Here is a 23128-nt window from a genome sequence, read left to right on the forward strand (position 1 = left end):
TTTTGTTTAGACTAGAATGATAAGCAAGCAGTTTAGGAGCGATCTGTGTATGAAATGTCCCGATGTGTACATGTGTGCACTATACCGAGAGTTTCAGTTTAAGCTTCGGTTCTGTTTTACTTTCTTCTTGAGGGAGGCAGCGTGTGGATTATAGGTCCGCAACTAAATAAAAAACTGGAAGAAACGTTGAGTAGCTGGAGGTTCCCCTTTTCCTCTCTCTATCCCCTGACTGCATGCAAACGGATTATGTTGCACGGGAAGATCTCATGTAAACTGGAAGCTCACTTGTGATCTCTTTTGGTTTGTATGATAGATATTGATTATATTTCTAAGATGCTGATTTGGTTGAATATGGCATATTTGATCTATCATCCAGACCGTGCTACATCTTGTCTGGTTGATTTACTGGCTGCATTTACAGTGAGGAAAATAAGTATTTGAACACCCTGCTATTTTGCAAGTTCTCCCACTTGGAAATCATGGAGGGGTCTGAAATTGTCATCGTAGGTGCATGTCCACTGTGAGAGACATAATCCAGAAATCACAATATATGATTTTTTAACTATTTATTTGTATGATACAGCTGCAAATAAGTATTTGAACACCTGTCTATCAGCTAGAATTCTGACCCTCAAAGACCTGTTAGTCTGCCTTTAAAATATCCACCTCCACTCCATTTATTATCCTAAATTAGATGCACCTGTTTGAGGTCGTTAAAGACACCTGTCCACCCCATACAATCAGTAAGAATCCAACTACTAACATGGCCAAGACCAAAGAGCTGTCCAAAGACACTAGAGACAAAATTGTACACCTCCACAAGGCTGGAAAGGGCTACGGGGAAATTGCCAAGCAGCTTGGTGAAAAAAGGTCCACTGTTGGAGCAATCATTAGAAAATGGAAGAAGCTAAACATGACTGTCAATCTCCCTCGGACTGGGGCTCCATGCAAGATCTCACCTCGTGGGGTCTCAATGATCCTAAGAAAGGTGAGAAATCAGCCCAGAACTACACGGGAGGAGCTGGTCAATGACCTGAAAAGAGCTGGGACCACCGTTTCCAAGGTTACTGTTGGTAATACACTAAGACGTCATGGTTTGAAATCATGCATGGCACGGAAGGTTCCCCTGCTTAAACCAGCACATGTCAAGGCCCGTCTTAAGTTTGCCAATGACCATTTGGATGATCCAGAGGAGTCATGGGAGAAAGTCATGTGGTCAGATGAGACCAAAATAGAACTTTTTGGTCATAATTCCACTAAACGTGTTTGGAGGAAGAAGAATGATGAGTACCATCCCTAGAACACCATCCCTACTGTGAAGCATGGGGGTGGTAGCATCATGCTTTGGGGGTGTTTTTCTGCACATGGGACAGGGCGACTGCACTGTATTAAGGAGAGGATGACCGGGGCCATGTATTGCGAGATTTTGGGGAACAACCTCCTTCCCTCAGTTAGAGCATTGAAGATGGGTCGAGGCTGGGTCTTCCAACATGACAATGACCCGAAGCACACAGCCAGGATAACCAAGGAGTGGCTCTGTAAGAAGCATATCAAGGTTCTGGCGTGGCCTAGCCAGTCTCCAGACCTAAAACCAATAGAGAATCTTTGGAGGGAGCTCAAACTCCGTGTTTCTCAGCGACAGCCCAGAAACCTGACTGATCTAGAGAAGATCTGTGTGGAGGAGTGGGCCAAAATCCCTCCTGCAGTGTGTGCAAACCTGGTGAAAAACTACAGGAAACGTTTGGCCTCTGTAATTGCAAACAAAGGCTACTGTACCAAATATTAACATTGATTTTCTCAGGTGTTCATATACTTATTTGCAGCTGTATCATACAAATAAATAGTTAAAAAATCATACATTGTGATTTCTGGATTTTTTTTTTTTGATTGTCTCTCACAGTGGACATGCACCTACGATGACAATTTCAGACCCCTCCATGATTTCTAAGTGGGAGAACTTGCAAAATAGCAGGGTGTTCAAATACTTATTTTCCTCACTGTAGCTCTGAGTTAAATGCTTAATAGGCACCTGGCTCTGAGAAGTTAGACATTTAATATGTGAAATACGTTGATGTTTCTGCACATTGTGATAGAAGTGCACACTCAGTCTATTAGCCCCCTTCTTTCTGGATTTCAATGAGGTGTTGAGATCATGGAAGAACCCATATTCATTAAGAACCTTCAGCCCAGCAACATCTAATTATTCGGCCATTGTAGTGCTAAAGGACTATGGGTATGGGGCGATCAAATAACTCCTCCAAGCCATAGATATCACCCTCCGTCCCACCAAGAAAATGGCCCAAGCCATCAGCCGTTTAATGGCTTCTGTGGTAGCTACGGAGAGGCATCTGTGGCTTAATCTTATGGGCTTCAAGGAAAAAAAGTTTTTCTCTTGGACACCTCGATTTTGCCTCCACATTCCACTACTTAAATGGGAACTAACAAAGGACAGAAGGATGCATCCGATCCTAGATCTGTGTTGTCTGAACTGTAGTCTGAGGACATACAAGTTCAAGATGTTAACGCTAAAGCTGTTCATGTCTCAAATCCAGTCACAAGATTTATTTGACACAATAAAATCTACAGCAGTGGTTCCCAACCCTGGTCCTGGAATACCCCCAACACTGCACATTTTTGAAATCTCTTATCTGACACACTCATCTGAGGTCTTAGAGTCTTTACTAATGAGCTGATGAGTTGAATCAGGTGTATTTGATTAGGGAGTCATCTAAACTGTGCCATGATCTACAGGATGCATACTTATCAAAATTCTGCTGAATTCTTACTTTCAGCTTAGCCTTGTCGACTCCAGGGCATCTGTGAGCTGAATAACATCGACGACTGGCTGATACTCGCCCAGTCAGAGAAATTAGCAGCTCGGCATCGAGATGTTGTTCTCGTTCACTTTAGATGCTTGGGCCTGAGGTTGAACCACATGAACAGTGTGTTGTCTCCAATCAGAGAACAACTTTTCTGGAGGTGGTATGGGATTCATCCACGATGCAGGTTACTATAATTCAAGTTACCCATGTGGGAACTTTTTATCTCCCGCACGAGTTGTTCCTTGCCATAATGGGAAATGTCAGGCTAGGTCAGGGTATTTCAGAGGGTTCCGCCCTATGTGCAACCCCCTACGCATTATAAGGTTTGCATGCAGAGGGCTTTGTACCCTTTATCTGTGAAAAAGCCCCTGGTTTCTAACCCAGGGTTCCATGCTGGGTTAGCCTGAGGCTTATTCATTAAATTTTTGGTGTGAAAGGGCCTTTACATCTTCCAAAAATATAACTTTTTGTCATTAAAAAACAATCAAGCAAGCCCAGCCCAGGTGAGAAAAAGTAACATAACACGTTAATTTAGTTAACGTTACTTTTTTTTAGTTACTTTTTTATGAAGTAAGCAATATTGTAACGCAACACTGAAAATTAGTAGGCAGTACTGTGAGTAGACTTCTCTCTTCTTTCTCATGTAGACTCAATGCGGTACAGTGCAGACGGTAAAACGCCCGCTGTAAAGGCATCAAACCTGAACAGTGTGATGGAGGAGGGTAAGAAGGGCAAGGTTTTATTTCCCTTTGTTTGTTCTTTACATTATTTCAGTTGTATGCATGTATGTATGTACAGTATGAATGTAAATGTGTAACATCAACATCACTGAAATCAAAATTCGGTTTACTTTTCTTAATATTTCATTCTTGGTGAAAGTATTCATGTTATTGAAACATAAAAAAAAAACCTTTCATCAAGATGTGATTTCACAAATTCATATAATTCTCAAGTGTGAATTACTGTAGGTAAACAAATTAGTCCTGTCCATAATGGAAGGGTTTGAGCACAGAACTCAAGCCCTGTGGTCCGAAGCTGGACTTGATTAATGTTAATGTATAACATTATTGATAAACAATAACAATTGAGAAAATCGAGTCTTTACAAAAACCTAATTTTTTCTCATTTAATATCAAGTTTCACTTTGATACACTGGTATAGGCTGATGAATACATATTTTTTTTTTATTTGCTTTGGTACTACATTTTCAAAATACTTAGTACAAAAATCCAAATTTGTAACCAAACAAATCTAAACAATTAGCTGTGTTACCACTTGTAAAACCTGATCCCATGCTTTTATTACAGTTATACACATTTTCAGTCCACATAATCATTGTTTCAAGCACGAGATTAGGTAACACTTTATAATAATGTTCAGTTGTAAGTCATTTATAAGTGATTAGTTAATAATGAACTAATTATTTACAAAACATTCATAAATGAGTAGCAAGTGACATACTAACATTTTATGTATGTTTTGTAAATTGTGTTACAAGTCATTTACAATTAATTAGTTAATGATTAACTAATCATTTAAAAACATGACTAATCATTCATAAATGATTAATTAGTGATATGTTCATTATATGTTTTGTAGATTCAGTTATAAGTCATTTACAATTGATTAGTTAATGATTAACTAATCATTTACTAAACATGACTATGCGTTTCATAAATGTTTAATAAATGATGTTACATTTTTTTTGCATGTTTTGCTCACATCAGGTGCACAGTGGTTAAAGACTCCATGTGTTTCAGAGAAGACAGCTGTCTATTCCCTCACCAGTCAGCACTTACACTTCAGTGTTCAACACCTGTTATAGATGTGTAAATGCATGAATAAATCATTTACAAGTGATGAATAGTTTACACTTTAGATTAGAGGATGCAGAAAGTGTTGTAAATGATTTACAACACTTTCTGCATCCCCTAATCTAAAGTGTAAACTATTCATCACTTGTAAATGTCTTACACTTCATTTGTAGATTACCACTTCAAGAATCAAAAAGGCATAAGGTCAGCGAATGTTATCTACGAATGTATATGTAACACATTTACAAGTGATGAATAGTTTACACTTTAGATTAGGGGATGCAGAAAGTGTTGTAAATCATTTACAACACTTTCTGCATCCCCTAATCTAAAATGTAAACTATTCATCACTTGTAAATGTGTTACATATACCTACAAATGATCTGTATGTGTATTCAAGGCATTTACAACACTTGCACCCTCTAATTGCTACATATACAAAAAAACAAACATTTATGAAACATTTATGAAACGCATATTCATGTTTTGTATATGACTAGTTAATCATTAACTAATCAATTGTAAATTACTTATAACTGAATCTACAAAACATACATCCAATAATTAACATATCACTTATTAATCATTTATGAACGCATAGTCATGTTTCGTAAATAATTAGTTAATCATTAACTAATCACATGTAAATGACTTGTAACGGAATTTACAAAACATACATAAAATGGTAGTATATCACTTGCTACTCATTTATGAATGTTCTGTAAATGATTAGTTCATCATTAACTAACCACTTATAAATGACTTACAACTGAACGTTATTATAAAGTGTTACCCGAGATTATTGCAATATGTAATTAGAACCTGTGTGTTAATCACAGAAACACAACAATAATTATTTAGAACTTTTAACAATGTTCATTTAATAGCAAACAATGCAATATGCATGTTTCAAATCACCCTTGTTGCTGAAATAAATACACTAACACAGGCTACAGATGCCACATTAAAAAACTTACATGACCGAACTTACGTAACATAAAATCCATAATGTTTGTAATAGTATCCATTCAGTGAATTATCAAAATGTGTGATGAAGTATGACACAAATAATAATATGTGCACATCCAGAAACCTTAGGCAGGTGCATGATCAGATAAAGCACTTCACTAAAGAATAAACAAAAATCGGCACACTGCCACTGCTGCTCCCAAAAATCAATTTATTAAAATATACAATGTTTCAACCTTTTTTGCCTAACGCAGACCTTCAGGTCGAAATTTTGTATATTTTAATAAATTTAGTTTTTGGGAGCAGCAGTGGAAGGGTGCCAATTTTTGTCAGAGGTGTAAAGTTCAGAAAGTAAAGGTCCTCTTTAGTATTTTGTTCCAATCACCTGTATTTGCTAATTAGCACAGTTTTTCAGCCAGGAGATAAAACTAATTAGTGAAATCAGCTGGCTGAGTTCATGGGTGGAATACACATATGGCAAGACTTTTATTTTTTTATTTATTTTTACACCTCTGATTTTTGTTTATTCTTTAGTGAAGTATGACACAGCCATGAGGTTTTGTGCTAGAACAGAGTTTGCTGGCAATACAGTAAATGTTCTCACTGTGCCATATGACTGAATCAATACTGTAGTTGACCTTTATAAGGGTGAGTTACAGTAATGTGGCAGTCTCTACCATAGTAATCTGTTTACAGTATCATATGGAATACATACTGTAATGTAAAATGCTGTATTTGATGCCATCTGTCTCCCTACTTATGTTGTATGTCTGATCAATCTGATATTATACAGTTATTGATCGTTTACACACACAGACACAGAACATAGTGATTATAATCTAAGATAAATTGGCTATAATGTAAAAATAATTCATTACATCTGGTTATCCGTATGGGAAATTGCAAACAAATATCTAATCTGTATCTATAGAAATAGATGTACCAAATGATTCATTAATTAACCAGGATCAGTTGGATTAAATAATATACAAATGTATTCAACTGAATGAAAAGAGATGCAAAAGGTTAAAAGCTTAATAATAATAGAATTATAAAAGGCAGTTACTGTGAATGAAATGTTAAAGACTTTTGTGTTGTGAAAAGGATACTTTGTGATTTTGTGTATTGTGCAAACACAATTGAAAACATGCTAAAATGTTTGAAAAAGTGCACTTCTGATGATCTGTTGTGATATTAGTACTAAAGCCCCGTTCACACCGCCAGCGACACGCAGCGACAAAGCGACATGATCCCATTCATTTCAATGGAGCGCTGGCGACATCCGACATCCAGCGACACAAGCGACAGAAGCGACAGTGACCGTTGGCGACAGAATGTGGGCGTGTCAAGCGACACGAGACGCGCGACAAAAGTTCAGAAATTTCAACTTTATGCAAATGAGAAGCGATTTTCGCGAGCGACAACCAATAGGAGTGAAGTCAGTGGAGTGCACGTGATCCGTCTGCTGTACTGCTGCGTGTCGTGTCAAGATGGAGAAGTTGATTTTAGCTGTTAGCAATTTCCCTGTTCTTTACGATATGTCTCTGTGTACATATAGAGACACATTTAAAAAAAATGATGCATGGAAAAACGTGTCAGGGATTGTGGGGATATCAAGTAAGTTTTGACTATAAACTGCATGCAATATGGTCTACCTATTACAGTACAGTGTGTAATGTATTCTAATAACTTACAGTGTTCTGGACAACACTAGAAATCAAAGTTTCACATATGAAACACTTATTGCACTGATTCTATTTATATTAAGTCATTTCCCTCCAAAAATGTTTGTTTTTAGCGGCAAGAAAAATGATTCGATGTCAATAATGTAGGAGGGTGATCTGCTAATGACGTTTATAGGCAACCCGTAGTGGGAACGCCCACTAGCGACATGAATCTCTGGCGCTGACGACATGCAGCGACAAAATCGCTGGCGGTGTGAACGGGGCTTGAGAATTTTGAAAATGTAACACTTGCTTGTGAAAATTGCGGCAAAGCAATTAAACAAAAACTGTAACGGATAAATTATTACAATTCTTAAATGCACAAACACTGTTGTGTCTCAGCTGTCCCGGCAGAGATCTCAGTGAAAGGATACCAACAAATCTGTGACACTTCCTCTAATCATGGTGCACACCAGATGCATGAGTCTGCTATAACTGGTGAGAATTATTTATATATAACAAAACTTTGACTAAATAGACATGTCTTTTTTATATTATTATTTACATTAGATATTTAAAATGCTTTTATTAAGCTACAATGAGTATTATAATTAGCCCTCTTTCACACAGTGGACTCTGAGTCATCCTGCACCTCATCAGGAGAATGCTATGAGAACACAGGCACAAATGCACAGGACCTGTGCTCACTTGAGTCTGCTGAATGTTATGAAAATACAGGGGAAAACAGAGACTGTCTACAAACTGCAGGTATTAAATGCTCCCTGGATTTTCATACTCTCTAGAAAATCTGTTAAATACATAGAACTGATGAAAAAGTAAGCAATATTATATGAGTACAACCAGAATGCTGAGTGCTGTTGTATAGCAGGTGAATTCACAGCCGTGGCCGATAGTGGTTTCATCTAAGATAAATCGCTTATAATGTCAAAAGAATTAATTTGGTTATCCATATCAGAAATTGCAAACAAATTCTACAAGTCAAGTCATCCTCATTTATATAGCGCTTTTAAAAATGTAGATTGTTTCAAAGCAGCTTTTCAGAGATAAACGTATTATTTAAGGTAATAGAGATTGTTTTGGCTTTATAGTGGTTCTTTAATAAAGTTATTTTCCAGCTAAAGTTAGTTTTGATTGACTCGCTTCCGTCACAACAATCATTTGTTATTAAATTAGGGGCCGCTAAGACGACACCATTCTCTCTACATAGACTTTAAACGCGAACCTGTGATAAACACTGATGGCGTTCACATGCGCATTAAGAATTGGTTCTATAGTTATGTGCGTTTGAATATATGTGCGCAGGTTTGGAATTCCCTACAGACCAAGCCTAAACAAGTACTGGTCTTTCCTTATAAATTTTGATACAGAATTTTATTTTATTTTGTCACTTCGAGGTAGGTACGCGAAACGAATTTTCCCGACAACGCTTTATCTGTAGAGTGGTAAAGGGATCCTCCATAGGGAGAGACTAGTTGGCACTTCAGCACTGTGTTGACATCGGGTCCAGGCGAAGGTCCTTCGTCAGATCTGGATACGGCCTGGATCCGGCAGGCTGCGGGAAAACCTCGGGATAAACAAAGACACTAAAATTAGCGTAGATGCCATTCTTCTTATGATGTAACGAGTACATCAGGATTTATGGGAAGTGTTCCCGGTTCCGGCTGACCTAATCTATGCAGCCTAATATGGAATTATAGAAGTCTATAATGTGTTATGTGTATGCTAGGTCAAAGACATGTGTTTTTAGTCTAGCTTTGAACTGACAGAGTGTGTCTGCTTCCTGGATAATGGTAGGAAGACTGTTCCAAAGTTTTGGTGCTAAATAGGAAAAGGATCTACTGCCAGCAGTCTATTTTGATATTCTAGGTATTATTAACTGGCCGGAATTTTAAGATCGCAATAGACGTGAAGGACTATAATGCGTTAAGAGCTCGCTGAAGTACTGCGGAGCTAAACCATTTAGTGCTTTTTAAGTAATCAGCAATATTTTTAAATTTATGCAATGTTTAATAGGGAGCCAATGCAGTGTTGACCGAACCGGGCTAATATGGTCATACTTCCTGGTTCTGGTAAGAACTCGAGCTGCTGCGTTTTGGACCAGCTGTAGTTTGTTTAGTAAGCATACAGGGCAACCACCCAGTAGAGCATTACAATAATCTAGCCTCGAGGTCATGAAGGCATGAACTAATTGTTCCGCATTTGTCATTGAGAGCATATGGCGTAATTTAGATATATTTTTAAAGGGGACCTATTATGCAAAATTCAGAACATAATTTGGACATAAATGTGTGTTGGCAGTGTGTGTACACAACCACCCTACAGTGATAAAAATCCACTCACTCCTTTTTTTTTAATCCCCATAAATCATAACCAGTCTCTCCAAACGACCTGTTTTCAGAATGTGGCTTTAGTGACATCACTAAAGCCACAGGCCCCGCCCACGAGTGTTGACTGACACTGCCGTTATAACTTAGACCCGCCCTGATCGAGTTCACTGCGAGTTGTACACATCAGCCATTGCTGCAGCAATGCACTCACGAGAAGCGTTGAAGCATCTCCCAAGCGTTGAAGGTGTTGTAGCTGGATGTATTCATTCACATAGCTCTCTCTATTTACTCTTGAAATCTGCCAGCCACTGAAGACAAGGTGGATTCATTTTGTTTTCAAAGAAAATGCTCCCTTAACTCTACAGAAATGTATGTAAGTTACTTAAGCACTTATACTGTTTACTCAGCTCTAACAGTGATTTTCTGAAGAAAAACTGATGCTTCATCTTTTGTGTGACATACAGTAAACTTTATTAAACTCATCAGTATATTTTGTCATCATTCAGACAATTCAGATCGTCAGACAGAGTCCTACAGCAGGCTTGCATTAATAGTGTATACAAGCAATGCCAAATAGGTTATAATCGTAATTAAACTAAACTATACCTGTTCCAACATATATTCTCTGACTCTGTAGGCATTTTTATGATCGAAATGAACACCATTACTGTGACTGTCTGTTTTATTATTATCATCTTCCCTGTTCTGGCTCTGATCGCGGCTGCTTAGGCTCCGCCCCCTGTGCCGTGAACCAGCAGCTCATTAGCATTAAAGGAGAAACACTAGTGCGTTTTTCACAGACCCAAAAAATGATGATTTAAACGTGCTGTAAATAAAATTCTGTTGGGTATTTTGAGCTAAAATTTCACATACACACTCTGGGGACATCAGAGACTTATTTTACATCTTGTGAAAAGGGGCATAATAGGTCCCCTTTAAGATGGAAAAATGCGGTTTTACAGATACTAGACACGTGACTTTCAAATGAAAGATTGGTATCAAAGAGCACACCCAGGTTCCTAACCGACGATGAAGACTTAACAGAGCAGCCATCAAGTGTTAGACAGTATTCTAGATTATTACGTGTGGAAGTTTTTTGTCCAGTAATTAGAATCTCTGTTTTTTCAGAATTTAGTAGTAGGAAATTACTAGTCATCCAGTTTTTTATATCAGCTATGCATTCCGTTAATTTTGTGAATTGGTAAGTTTCGTCGGGGTGTGAAGAAATATAGAGCTGAGTATCATCAGCATAACAGTGAAAACTAATGCCATGCTTCCTAATGATATCTCCTAATGGTAGCATGTGCAAATTCTTTGATAAAGTCTGTATGGTGCCCTGGTGGCCTGTATACAGTAGCCAGCACAAATGTTAAACGTGATTGATCATTTACACTAGATAGTGTTACATTTAGCAACAACACTTCAAAAGAATTATATTTAAAACAAGACTTCTCAGTAATTCTGAAGATATTACTATAAATTACAGCAACACCTCCCCCTTTGCCTTTCAGACGGGGTTCATGTTTATAACGGTAATCTTGCGGGGTGGACTCATTTAAAGTAATATAATTGTCTGGTTTTAGCCAGGTTTCTGTCAAACACAGCACATCTAGGTTATAGTCTGTAATCATATCATTAACAATAAGTGCTTTTGAAGTAAGGGATTGAATATTCAGCAACCCGAGCTTTATCATTTGTTCATCTGTATTATATCTGTTTTTTATTTGTTGAACATCAATTAAATTTTTACCCTTGAATGGGTTTAGAAGTTTTTTGTATGTCCTAATTCGGGGAACAGACACAGTCTCTATATGATGATATCTAGGTGAAAGAGGCTCTATGTGATGGGATTTATGTGACCTTGGTGACGTGAGACAGCTAGCAGACGGTCGGTTAAGCCAGTCTGTCTGCTTCCTGACCTGAGCCCCAGATTGTCATGTTTGAGCTCTAAGACTATGTGCCATATTACTAGAGAGAAGAGCAACACCATCCCAGGAGGGATGAATACCATCTCTTTTCAACAGGTCAGGTCTGCCCCAAAAACTTTTCCAATTGTCTATGAATTCTATGTTATTACGAGGACACCAATTAGACAGCCAGCCATTAAGTGAATACAATCTACTAACTATCTCATCACTCCTGCGAACAGGAAGGGGGCCAGAGCAAATTACAGTGCCTAACATTGTACTTGCAAGTTCACACACCTCTTTAATATTAATTTTTGTGATCTCCGACTGGCGGAGTCTAACATCATTAGTGCTGACGTGAATAATAATCTTAGAGAATTTACGATTAGCATTAGCCAGCACTTTTAAATTTGCTTTGATGTCAGGCGCTCTGGCTCCCGGCAAACATGTGACTATGGTGGCTGGTGTCTCTATTTTCACGTTCCGTGTTATAGAATCGCCAATAACTAGGGCACAATCAACATAATTCTCAGTGGGTGTTTCACTGAGTGGGGAGAATCTATTTGATGTTGTAATCGGAACGGAAGAGCGGTGTTTTGTCCCGCGACTACAGCGTCTCACCGTCACTCAATTGCCCTGCTGCATGGGCTCTACTTCAGCTGGAACCGAACAGTGTACAGAGTTCACTTAGCTAGTCGCATCCAAAGCAGTATCTAAAGCCCTTGCACTCTTACAATTAACCTCGATTAAAGTTTGGATGCGTGTCTCTAGTTCTGAAATCTTCCCCGTCAGCTTTACTATCTCCCTGCATTTATCACATGTAAATCCTGTGCTGACAGAGAAGGCTATGCTATACATGTTACATGAGGTGCAGGCATGGTTCGAATTACGAGCCAGTGGGAGCTCCCATAGAGAGAGGATGAGCTCCCATGAAAGCAGTAAAATCATACACCTGTGGGGGTCTCTAAAAATCATCAGCGCCATTATTTTAAATTACAAATAAAGTACTTTTTACTTCAGACTACTGTACTGCCAAACACATGGATCTTGCGGGATCTCGGATCATCATCACACTACATCCTTATGCTTCGCTTTCTGCCAGGACTTTTACTGACTTTTCTCAACTCACAGAAGTGACGTGAGCGTCCGATCTAGCAGTAGCAACCATCAGGCATTATTTTAACATAGGCGTAATTTGCGGGTGGGACATGTCCCCACCACTTTTTGCCAAGGTCGATATTGTCCCCACCACTTTTGAAACAGCTTGTGGCATTAATATACCAATACAAATAAATAAAACATCTCCAGTTAACTAGCAGAGCATTCATTTAGTTCGTTTGTTAAATTAGAGGCGATCTAGCGCTGAAATGTGTTGTTTTTTTAAATCAAGTGATCAAAGTGCTCGTTGCCGCGGATACTGTGTTTGTTTGTGGCTCGCGCACAGTCTTCACTCGGACGCGCGCTTCAATCCGGTGTGAAGCATGTGAAGACTCTCTATTCGTTCCGGTGAAATTACAAAACAAAATGCACACAAACGTGTCCTTGCCTGATATACAACCACTGATAAACATAATCGGTTTTGATGAGAAAAAAAAAAACCTACACGAGTGCAGACAAGAACCCAGAACCTTTGACACGCTTGGCAAAAGTTCTGCCACTGGACCACTTATGTAATGTAAAACGCGTTGCGGCAGCATGCAGACATAGGCAAGACGGCTCGCGTGCCTATTGGCTGACCTGCAGGCAACTGCAGCAGCCTATCGAGCGAGGCCACTCGTGACGTCAGACCCAATGAGGGCGCTCCGCGCCCACTGCGTCCCGTCCCGTCGAAACAGGCGTGGCTTAGGCCTATAAATGTAGCTCGAAGGCTGATAGAATTTTTCATCTCTTCAGCGAAGCTCACGCATCGCTGGATCCGGAGAGAAAGAAGCCGCGCCGTCTGAGAAAGCCTTTCAGCGGGACGAGCCACTGCACCTGAAGCCGCAGGCCGCACCGCCTTCAGTCGCCGTTCCTGCTGCGCTATCCGGCGTTATATCCTTTTTTCTTCTACTGTGTTTTGTGTGTGTGTGTTCGCCGCCGCGACACACACTCTTATTGCACTAAAAGAGCCGGGCGTCTTTTTCAAGATGCCCCTTTCCTGTGGCTCGTGTCGAGCCCCACTCAGCGACGGGGACCGCCACGTGATCTGCGTTTCCTGCCTGGGTGAGGATCACGCAGCTCTTGCGCTCGCTGACGGCGGCTGCCCTCACTACGAGCTACTGCCCTCACTACGAGCTACTGCCTATGGTGACTCTGAGGACTCGCCTGGCATCCTTCTCTGAGACTGCACCTCCGCCCGTCGCGGTACCGCGCCGTAAAAGCGCCGTGCTCAGCGGGTCCCGGCACCTCCCCCAACCCGCAAAAGCTCGCCGGTTCACCCGCCTGCTTCACCCGCTTTGCTAGAGTCTCTTCCTGATGGACAACGGCCGCCGCCTGCCGCCGCTTCCGTCGTGGATATCGACGAAGAAGCCGCGTCTGTGGGGGATGATACCTGCTCTATCCTGGCGTCGGGCAGTGAGGATTGGGCGAGCTCTGTGGATCTCGCGCCCTCTACTCGCGAGCCGTCTGGAAAAAGAGCCAGCAAAACGGGGCTAGTTTTCTTTACGTTACAAGAAAGAAAACGTTTCGTCGCCCTCCCGCCGAGGCCGACCCAAACCTCCATTTCTCACACATTTCTCAGTCCTCTCTTAAGTTCAGGCGACTGGAAATATCAATATTGCAGCAAACGAGCCTGTTATAATACACGCACACCTGCAAACAAACGCCGAAGCAAAACATGATGACGCTCTCTCTTCCCGCTCTCTCTCCCTTTGCTCGTGCCGCGCAAACTGCGCCGTTTACAGTGGATGTCGGAAGCAGACGGTTACTGGGCTAGTTTTCTTTACGTTACAAGAAAGATACCCCGCCCTCGCGCCCCATTCGCGTGCGCCGCCGGCGAAAGGAGGAAAGAGTGTTTTTAGTCCCGCCGAGGCCGGACCAACCTCCTTTTCTCACACATTTTCTCAGTCCCCTCTGAAGTTCAGGCGACTGGAAATGTCAATATTGCAGTAACGAGCCTGTTATAATACACGCACGCCTGCAAACAAACGCCGATGCAAACATACGCTCTCTTATATGCTCGCGCTAACTGAAAGCTTATGTGTTTCCCCCTGTGGCTCAGTGGTGGAATCTTAGGCTTTCGTGCCAGAGACCCGTGTTCGAATCCCGGGTCGGGCGGCAGATAAAATTATGCCGTCAAAGCTTTTCGCTCTGTCAGTCCCCTTAAAAGGCAACTGCAGATGTGTATTTTGCAGCCAACGAGCGCGTTGTACAACCCGCTCGCCTGCACCCAAACACCGTTTCTAAAAACGAGGCCTCAAAGTCTTCCTAGCCCGCCTAGGAAATGACAGTGTTCAAGTCCCGCTGCGGCCAGACTTCCACCAAAACTTCTCGCTCGTTCAGTTCCAGGAAATGTGACTGTTCCAGTGTATTTTGCAGTAAACAAGCCGGAACCACAGCCCGTTTGCCTGCACACAAACGCCGTTTCTACGGTGACCCAGATAAATCCCATAAAGAGGGTATTTTCTGGTATTCCGGCCACGGCCGATGGTGTTATGAGTGTAGTAAAAATGCCCACAGCCCAGTGCTCATTCCTACACACAAGCACAGCCCGCCACACAGGGCTCGCGCACATAAAATCGACCCATGTCGGTTGTGCATTAAACGTAGTAAATGTGCCCACGACCCAGTGCCCACAAACACTACATTCTGCATGTCTCACGGTTTCTGTAAAAACGAAACCAGCACACATTCAATCTGCCCAGGCAGACGGTGTATTCAGTGCAGTAAATGTGCCCGCTGTCCCGCGCCCACAGATATGACACATTCACTCCCTGTGTGGCTGACCGCCGCAGAGGAGTCGAGCGCGGGCAGACTGCCCGCTGTGATCAGCGCGCCCCCGCCTCGAATGTCGCAAGCACGGCGTTCATGTTACAGCACACCGAAGCTCTTAGGTCACCACGCGACCAGAGCTCACATTTCATTCAACCCCTAGCCATTCGTGCAGATGCATGGGCAGTGCTTCCCGGGGTTTCAGAGTGGGTGCTATTAACATTGTAAAGAGAGGCTATTCGTTACAGTTCAGTCGACGCCCCCGCCGTTGTGCGGCGCGCGTCGAAACTACGGTAAAGAAAGAAGTAGTACACCTACTTCGAGCCGAAATAACGAAACTGTTGAGCAAAGGGGCCATAGAGCCTTTATCTCAAGCTCAGAGCGAAGGGGGGCTGTACAGCAGATATTTTCTGGTACCGAAAAAAGACGGGGATCTCAGACCCATACTAGATCTAAGACAGCTGAACAAAGCACTTGCAAAACGCCAGTTCAGAATGCTCACAACCAGAAAAATCCTCACGCAGATTCGCCGAGGGGACTGGTTTATGTCAATAGATCTGAAGGACGCGTATTTCCAAATACAAATAGCGTCACGTCACAGGCGATTTTTAAGATTCGCCTTCGAGGGCCAGGCATATCAGTACACAGTCCTGCCATTCGGCTTGTCCCTGGCACCCCGTACATTTACGATGTGCATGGATGCGGCGTTCGCACCCCTGAAACTCCGGGGCATGCGAGTGTTGAACTACTTGGACGATTGGCTGATTCTAGCTCAATCGCACTCAGAGCTCATAGAGCACAGGACCATTTTACTCGAACACCTCGAGAATCTGGGTCTCAGAGTCAATTGGGCGAAGAGTTCACTGTCTGGGCACAGAGCTGGACTCGCTGTCTATGACAGCGCAGCTATCGCCACAGCGCGCACTGAATATTCAGCTCATGACGGAATCCTTCCGCTGCGGCGCTATTGTCCCGCTCAGAAAATTTCAGAGAATGCTGGGTCTCATGGCCTCAGCATCGTCAGTACTTCAGCTGGGTCTGCTTCGCATGCGCCCACTGCAGTTCTGGCTGAAAGCGCGAGTACCGAGCCGAGCGTGGACCTCCGGTCTGCATCGTCTCAAGGTCGATCAGAAATGCATCTCAGCTCTGAATCCTTGGAAAGCAACCGACTGGTACCAATCAGGTGTAAGCCTGGGGACTTCCTCGAGTGTGAAGGTGGTGTCTACGGACGCCTCCACCTCGGGATGGGGAGCGCTGCTCGAGGGCAGACCGTTCTTCGGCCAGTGGTCAGAACGGGAGAAGCTTCTGCATATAAACTGCCTGGAAATGCTGGCGGTAGACAACGCGCTGACGCGTTTTTGTCCCCAGATAAGAGGGCTCCTCGTCTTGGTCTGTTCGGACAACATGTCAGTGGTGGCTTATATAAATCGCCAGGGAGGTATCAGGTCCCGAAACCTTTACAGGCTGACGGAACGCCTCCTGGTATGGGCTCAGCACAACCTGTGCTCGCTGAGAGCGGCGCACGTGCCAGGCCTTCTAAATATAGGACCAGACAGACTGTCCAGGAACAATGTTCCGACAGGAGAATGGTCTCTACACCCACAGACAGTCCAACTGCTGTGGAAAAAGTTTGGCAGAGCGAAGGTAGACCTGTTTGCGTCTCAAGAAAACGCTCACTGTCCGGAGTTTTTTTCCAAGAGCAGGGATGCGCTGGCCCATGTCTGGCCCCGCTGCCCGCTCTATGCTTTTCCCCCCGTCTCGCTCCTGCCTCAGGTATTAGAGCGAATCAGGGAAAATGGATGCTCAGTGCTACTCGTGGCTCCGCTCTGGAAGAACCAGGCCTGGTTCCCAGTTTTGATGCAGCTGACAAGCACTGCCCCATGGCCAATATCAGTGAGGAGGGACCTCCTCTCTAAGGCCAAGGGCTCGATTTGGCATCCTCGCCCAGAGCTATGGTCCCTACATGTGTGGGCTATCAACGGGTACCCGCTAACCTCCCAGAGGGAGTGTTAAACACGATCACGCAGGCTAGGGCCCCATCTAGCAGACGGCTCTATTCCTCAAAATGGTTGGTGTTCTCTAGCTGGTGCACAGCTCGTGGCATATCAACCCCAGACTGTGGGGTGACGGAGGTTCTCTCCTTCCTACAAGAGCTGCTGGATAAGGGTAGGACCCCTTCCATGCTCAAGGTTTACATGGCGGCCATAGCAGCGTTTACTAAAACGGCGCTCGGCCAGTCACTTGGAAGGAACGATTTAGTCATCCGCTTCCTTAGGGGAGCTAAGAGTCTGAATCCTCCTAGACCTCCTTCAGTCCCTGTGTGGGACCTTTCTACGGTGTTGGAAGCCATGAAAGGTGCCCCATTCGAGCCTATCCAAACGATAGATGTTAAACACTTGTCTTTCAAGACAGCGTTTCTTCTGGCTCTCGCTTCAGTGAAGCGCATAGGGGATTTACAAGTGCTCTCAGTGAGCGCGACGTGTATGGAATTTGGGCCAAATGACTCGAAAGTCATACTCAAACCAAGGCACGGGTACGTTCCAAAATCCCTCAACACACCGTTTAGGGCACAGGTCATTTCTGAGCCCTGCCGGTCTCTAACGAGGAAAAGGACGCGAGATTCCTTTGCCCGGTCAGGGCATTAAGGGCTTATGTGTCTCGCTCGACTGTCTTCAGACAGACGGAGCAGCTCTTGTTTCGTTCAGTGGGCGTTGCAAGGGACTAGCCACATCGAAACAGAGTCTATCCAGACTTACACTTCTACGGGCCTGCAGTGCCCGTTAGGTGTCAGAGCGCACTCCACAAGAGGCATGGCCTCGTCGTGGGCCTGGTCCAGTGGGATTGCCTTGCAAGATATATGTATGGCGGCAGGCTGGGCCTCCCCGTCTACATTTATAAGGTTTTATAACCTAGAGGTTCCCGCCTTACAGGCTAAGCTGCTGTCGGTCTAATAAATCAGTATTGTCTGTTCTGATGTTATCGGCTCAGAATACTGGAGCTGCTGAGCGCTGCTCGCTGATCGACTGAATAACTCTATGGGCAGTGTGTAAGACCCACAATGTTCATCAGTTCAGGCCGAGTTTTTTCGCCCTGTCTGTATGGAATACTATTTATGTAGTTTGCGCCTTATAGGACACTACTAAATCTGGAAAAAATGCTGTTCTAGCCCCTTTTTTCCCGGACTCCCTGTGAGTTCCCTGGTGATCGTGCACTATGAGCCTCGGGCACCTGCCCTTGGGACTTTGGTGTTGGATCTCAGCACGCACGGCGTTTTACATGGGTTCCCCTAGCGTAAGATACTTACGCAGTACGAGACCTCTCGTAAATATAATGTCAGAGAATGCACAAAGCGCATCCTTTTCAGATGTAAATTATAATACATTTTAATAAAACACACAAGGCCTACATCATAAAACTCAGAAGATTATGTATTTTATTATATTATAATACAAATAAAAAGGCGTCATACTTCAGTCGAGTCCCAAAATACACATATAGGCTAAATCAGCGTCTTCACAGCAAGGGAAATGTTTGGAATAACAAGTAGGACTGTGTGCGGCACAGCTTGCCCTTTATATTGTACAGCAGACCAATTAAATTAGGCAGAATAACTTTTTATATGTTTGGTTGACTGTGTTTCATTTTGATAATGAAGTGAACAGTCTGCGATATGAAGCAACGCCAGAACTGATAGCCTACTATCGCGATGCGCGAGCGCCACCACTTGGATTTGTTCCACTGCTGGGAAATAACTTAATACTCTGTTATTATATATCATCCGAAACAGTAAAATGTATATTTTTATTTGTGTACATTCAAAATGACTACAAAATACCATGTCATTGAAAAATAAATAAAACAACATGCGCTGCTTTAGCGCGTCTCGGTCTCTTTAGATCTTTCTGGCGCACACCAAAAATGAACCAAAATACAGAGAATAGCCTTCTTGGCGCGCCTACTTTTGAAAGTCAACATTTAGATTATTTAACGTTAAATGCATTATATATGCCTGAGTCACTTTGGAATAAATCACAGCGTGTTTCATGATAAAACATGACTTAGCCTACAGTCCAGAAAATAGGCTATAGGTTATAGCAAATTCAGACCAACTGCTGGTCTACACAGAGAAAAAGCCCTTTCTAGGCTCTTCTGTTGTACCGAGCCATTCATTAGTCTAGTTGTTTGATGAGAAAATTAAATGTAGCCTATATCTGCAATACACGCGTTTTGTAAGCTCTGTGCAACTGCTGCAGCGGACTATTATTACTAGAATATTAGAAATCTAATACTCAAGCTGTTTTCTCATTTTTCTACTCTTAATATTAAATTAAAAAACGACTGAACGAAAGATACACGGATTCTCTTGAACCACCACCGCGTTTGCGGCAGAAAACTACTGCAGTTCAGCCAAAATGCTCTGTTCGACTTATCTGAGATCCTTTACTCTTCCCCGTGGATGACCTGTGACCTACTTTCTGTAAGATCTGAATTTTTGAACTTGAATTTTTGAGATTGAATTTTAGAAAACTGAATTTGAAGTTCCGAATTTCTTCATCTTGAAAACTTGAATCTGTATTTTTTTAAACTGAATATTTGCAGTATACGAATTAAGAACAAAAAACTAGCTGTTTGAAAATACATGTCTATAAAATTCAGCCATAAAAACATTTCAATTTGTTAAATTTCAAATGTTCAATATTCGTTTAAAAAAATCAAATTCAGAACTATTTAAACTACCACCTAAAATTCAATTTTGTTAGATTTCACTTGTAAATAATTCAAATTTACACAATTCAAATTAAAATCATATTGTCATATTTTAAGCTCCATAGGTAGGTATAGAATAGCATTCTATAGATTCTATAGAATCTACTGCATATCTATAGAAATCTATAGATTTACTTTAGTCATATTTAGAATATATTTGAATGTATTAAACTGAACGGGAAGAGATGCAAATGAAAAGTTTGATAGTAAGAGCTTTATGAAAGGCAGTTTCTGTGAATGATATATATATATATATATATATACAGGTTAAGAGCAAAACTGAAAAAGAGAATAGAGGCCTAAATTCCTGCTGGACTGTAGATATTCTAACTGCTGTCCAAATTTGACTCAGATAATGAAGATTTACTGAAGCAGGAATCCGGAAGGTCGTTCCTGGGCCACACCATAGATCCTTCCTTCAATTACCAAGGTGTGTATCTAACACCAACAGAAATCTACATTTTAAAAGTCAAGTCACCTTTATTTAGGGCTATAGCACAATTGTTTCAAAGCAGCTTTACAGTGATAACAGAAAAATTATGCATTTCGTCAGTTCAGTGTTGATTTATATTACAATCATCAATTATTAAATGAGTTCATTTAATCTATAAAGCAGTTCTGCAGAAAATTATCATCATCAATTATCATTGTCATCATCCAGCTCAGTTCATTTCTCATACAACAGCATCTGTGCAGTCAGATCAATAATATTGTTGAATATTAAGTGTCCCCAAATTGATGTTTTAGTTATTTGTAGAGATGTTGTACAGTGATCACTTCTTTATATATGATGCATTCAGTTACTGTTCCATACTCTTTGCAATATATAAACCTCTTGACCAGTTTGTTTTTGGTAATGTTTGGACAGAATTTTTAATATGTAAAAATATGTAATTTATATTTATTTTCTTTTTTATCAGAACTAGATAAAGGGGGCAGCAGCAGAGAGGACTCCCCATTGTACTCACCCGTCACCTATAATAATGAGATCTTCTCTCCTGAAAGTGACTATGATGACATTGGCAACTATATACAACAACCTAACTACTTAGATTAGCTGGAGATTGTGATATAGTGGCCACATACTATTAGCACAGTACCATTAGACACCACATCTGAGAACCATTTTATGCAATTATTCTTTCAGACCTTTCCATGTTTTTGATGTTATTTCTTTGTACATTCATGTCTGCTTCTACATAGTATAATTAAAATGTATACTAAATGTTTCATCAAGTTTTGATATCACTGCAGATGCATTGAGTGCATACCAGTGTAAAAAGTACATTTACATATAGCCTACAAGTGCTTTTACTCCAAATGCATATGACTGATGATTGGGTCATATAACCACAACGACTGAGGGGGACATGTTTTAGAAATTTATTTTAGAAATGTTATCTGAGACTTAAGCTGGCATCCGTAACTGAAGGCACCCTGCCAGTGCTTGCTGTATTGATGGCTGCTGCTGACTACATTAAAATGTTAAATACACACAAAAAATGTTTCACTTACTACTGCAGATTGATTTGATATTATTGTTATTAACACAATGTACTTTAATTATGAACTTTGTTAATAACAAAGTTATTAACCATTGTTTTATTTTATTCTAACCTCAGATCTCTGGAACTTGAACAGATGTTCATAAATTGTGATTCATGAAATGCATTTAGTAATTTATTGTGATGAGACAAGAAACATTAAGGCTGTTTTCAGCATGTTAAGCATATGATTGAGAGTAAATATGTGCATTTTGTTAATTAATTTAATAGACGTGGTTTCCTGGAAGCCTTTCAGTAAATTCACTTGTCTGAGAATACAATTCTGAAATCACCAGATCTATACAGCAAGTAACAAGGTAAAAGATGTGGCTTTGACTTGCATATTTAGGTTGTGGTCTGTGGTTCTGAAGTGAAGCGATGCGTTCGTGTAAGAAAAATATCCATATATAAAACTTCATAGACTTATATAACTAGCTTCCGGTAGACAGCCATACGCAAGTCGACTTACGCCAAATGACGAACCCCCCGGAGCCATTCCGAGCACTTTTATTATGGTTAGATAGGCTTTGATGGACTTCCAAAAACAATATACTCATTGACTCCCATTATAAGGCTTGGAAGAGCCAGGACATTTTTTAATATAACTCCGATTGTATTCGTCTGAAAGAAGAATGTTATATACACCTAGGATGGCTTCAGGGTGAGTAAATCATGGGCTAATTTTAATTTTTGGGTGAACTATCCCTTTAAGCCTACATTACATACAGAGGGGTGGTGGGGGCATCATTGGGGTGGTCCGTGTGACTCCAGCGGTTTAGCCTCCAGCGGTTTTGTCGAGCGACACGAGTGCTTTGTGCAAAACAGCACACGTTCACGAGAACATAATGCAAACGTGTTTTGTTGACGCGAGAGCAGACGTCATTGCTTGAATGTGTGTTGGAGATTAATATTTTGTAAATAAAGTGGAAAAATGATATTTTTTGTGCAGGCAAGCACTCATGTCGCTTCATAAGTCTGGTTTGGGGCTGGCGTTGGGCCGCTGGAGACACATGGGCTATTTTGGTGGTGTCTTTGCTGCCTTTCTGGGGCTTGAGGGGGGTGGCTGTGTGGGCTGTCGATGGGGGGACGGATGGCTCTCATTGGAGGGAACTTCATTAGTGTTCCAGGGGTGAGCGGGTGTCTTGCAGGTTTGGGGCAATGTGGGGGTGAGTGATTGATGACAGAGTTTTCATTTTTGGGTGAACTGACCGTTTAGGGAACTGCTTAGGAGATGCATCTTTTTCGGCAACACTTGACCTATTAATACAAACACCTTTTAAAGCAGCTTTTACAGTGATAATAGGAAATTAAAGTAACAGAGATTGTTTTGGCTTTACAGCAGCTCTAGAATAAAGTTATTGTCCAGCTAAAGTTAGTTTTGATT

General features: G+C 41.6%; 1 protein-coding gene across 1 annotated transcript in view; it reads left to right on the forward strand.

Annotated features, from left to right (window-relative positions):
* The window catches only part of LOC311093524 (uncharacterized protein), a 41341-nt gene extending 19477 nt beyond the window's left edge, over positions 1 to 21864 (forward strand). Inside the window, exons 11-15 of the mRNA XM_084130996.1 lie at positions 3470 to 3544; positions 7672 to 7767; positions 7900 to 8037; positions 20553 to 20630; positions 21121 to 21864. Of these exons, the coding sequence (XP_083987122.1) occupies positions 3470 to 3544; positions 7672 to 7767; positions 7900 to 8037; positions 20553 to 20630; positions 21121 to 21257 (524 nt within the window). The 3' untranslated portion in view covers positions 21258 to 21864. The remainder of the gene's footprint in view (positions 1 to 3469; positions 3545 to 7671; positions 7768 to 7899; positions 8038 to 20552; positions 20631 to 21120) is intronic.
* The last annotated feature ends 1264 nt before the right edge of the window (positions 21865 to 23128 follow it).

The sequence above is a fragment of the Abramis brama genome, assembly GCF_963993115.1.
Source record: "Abramis brama genome assembly, chromosome: 12".
Lineage (NCBI taxonomy): Eukaryota > Metazoa > Chordata > Actinopteri > Cypriniformes > Leuciscidae > Abramis > Abramis brama.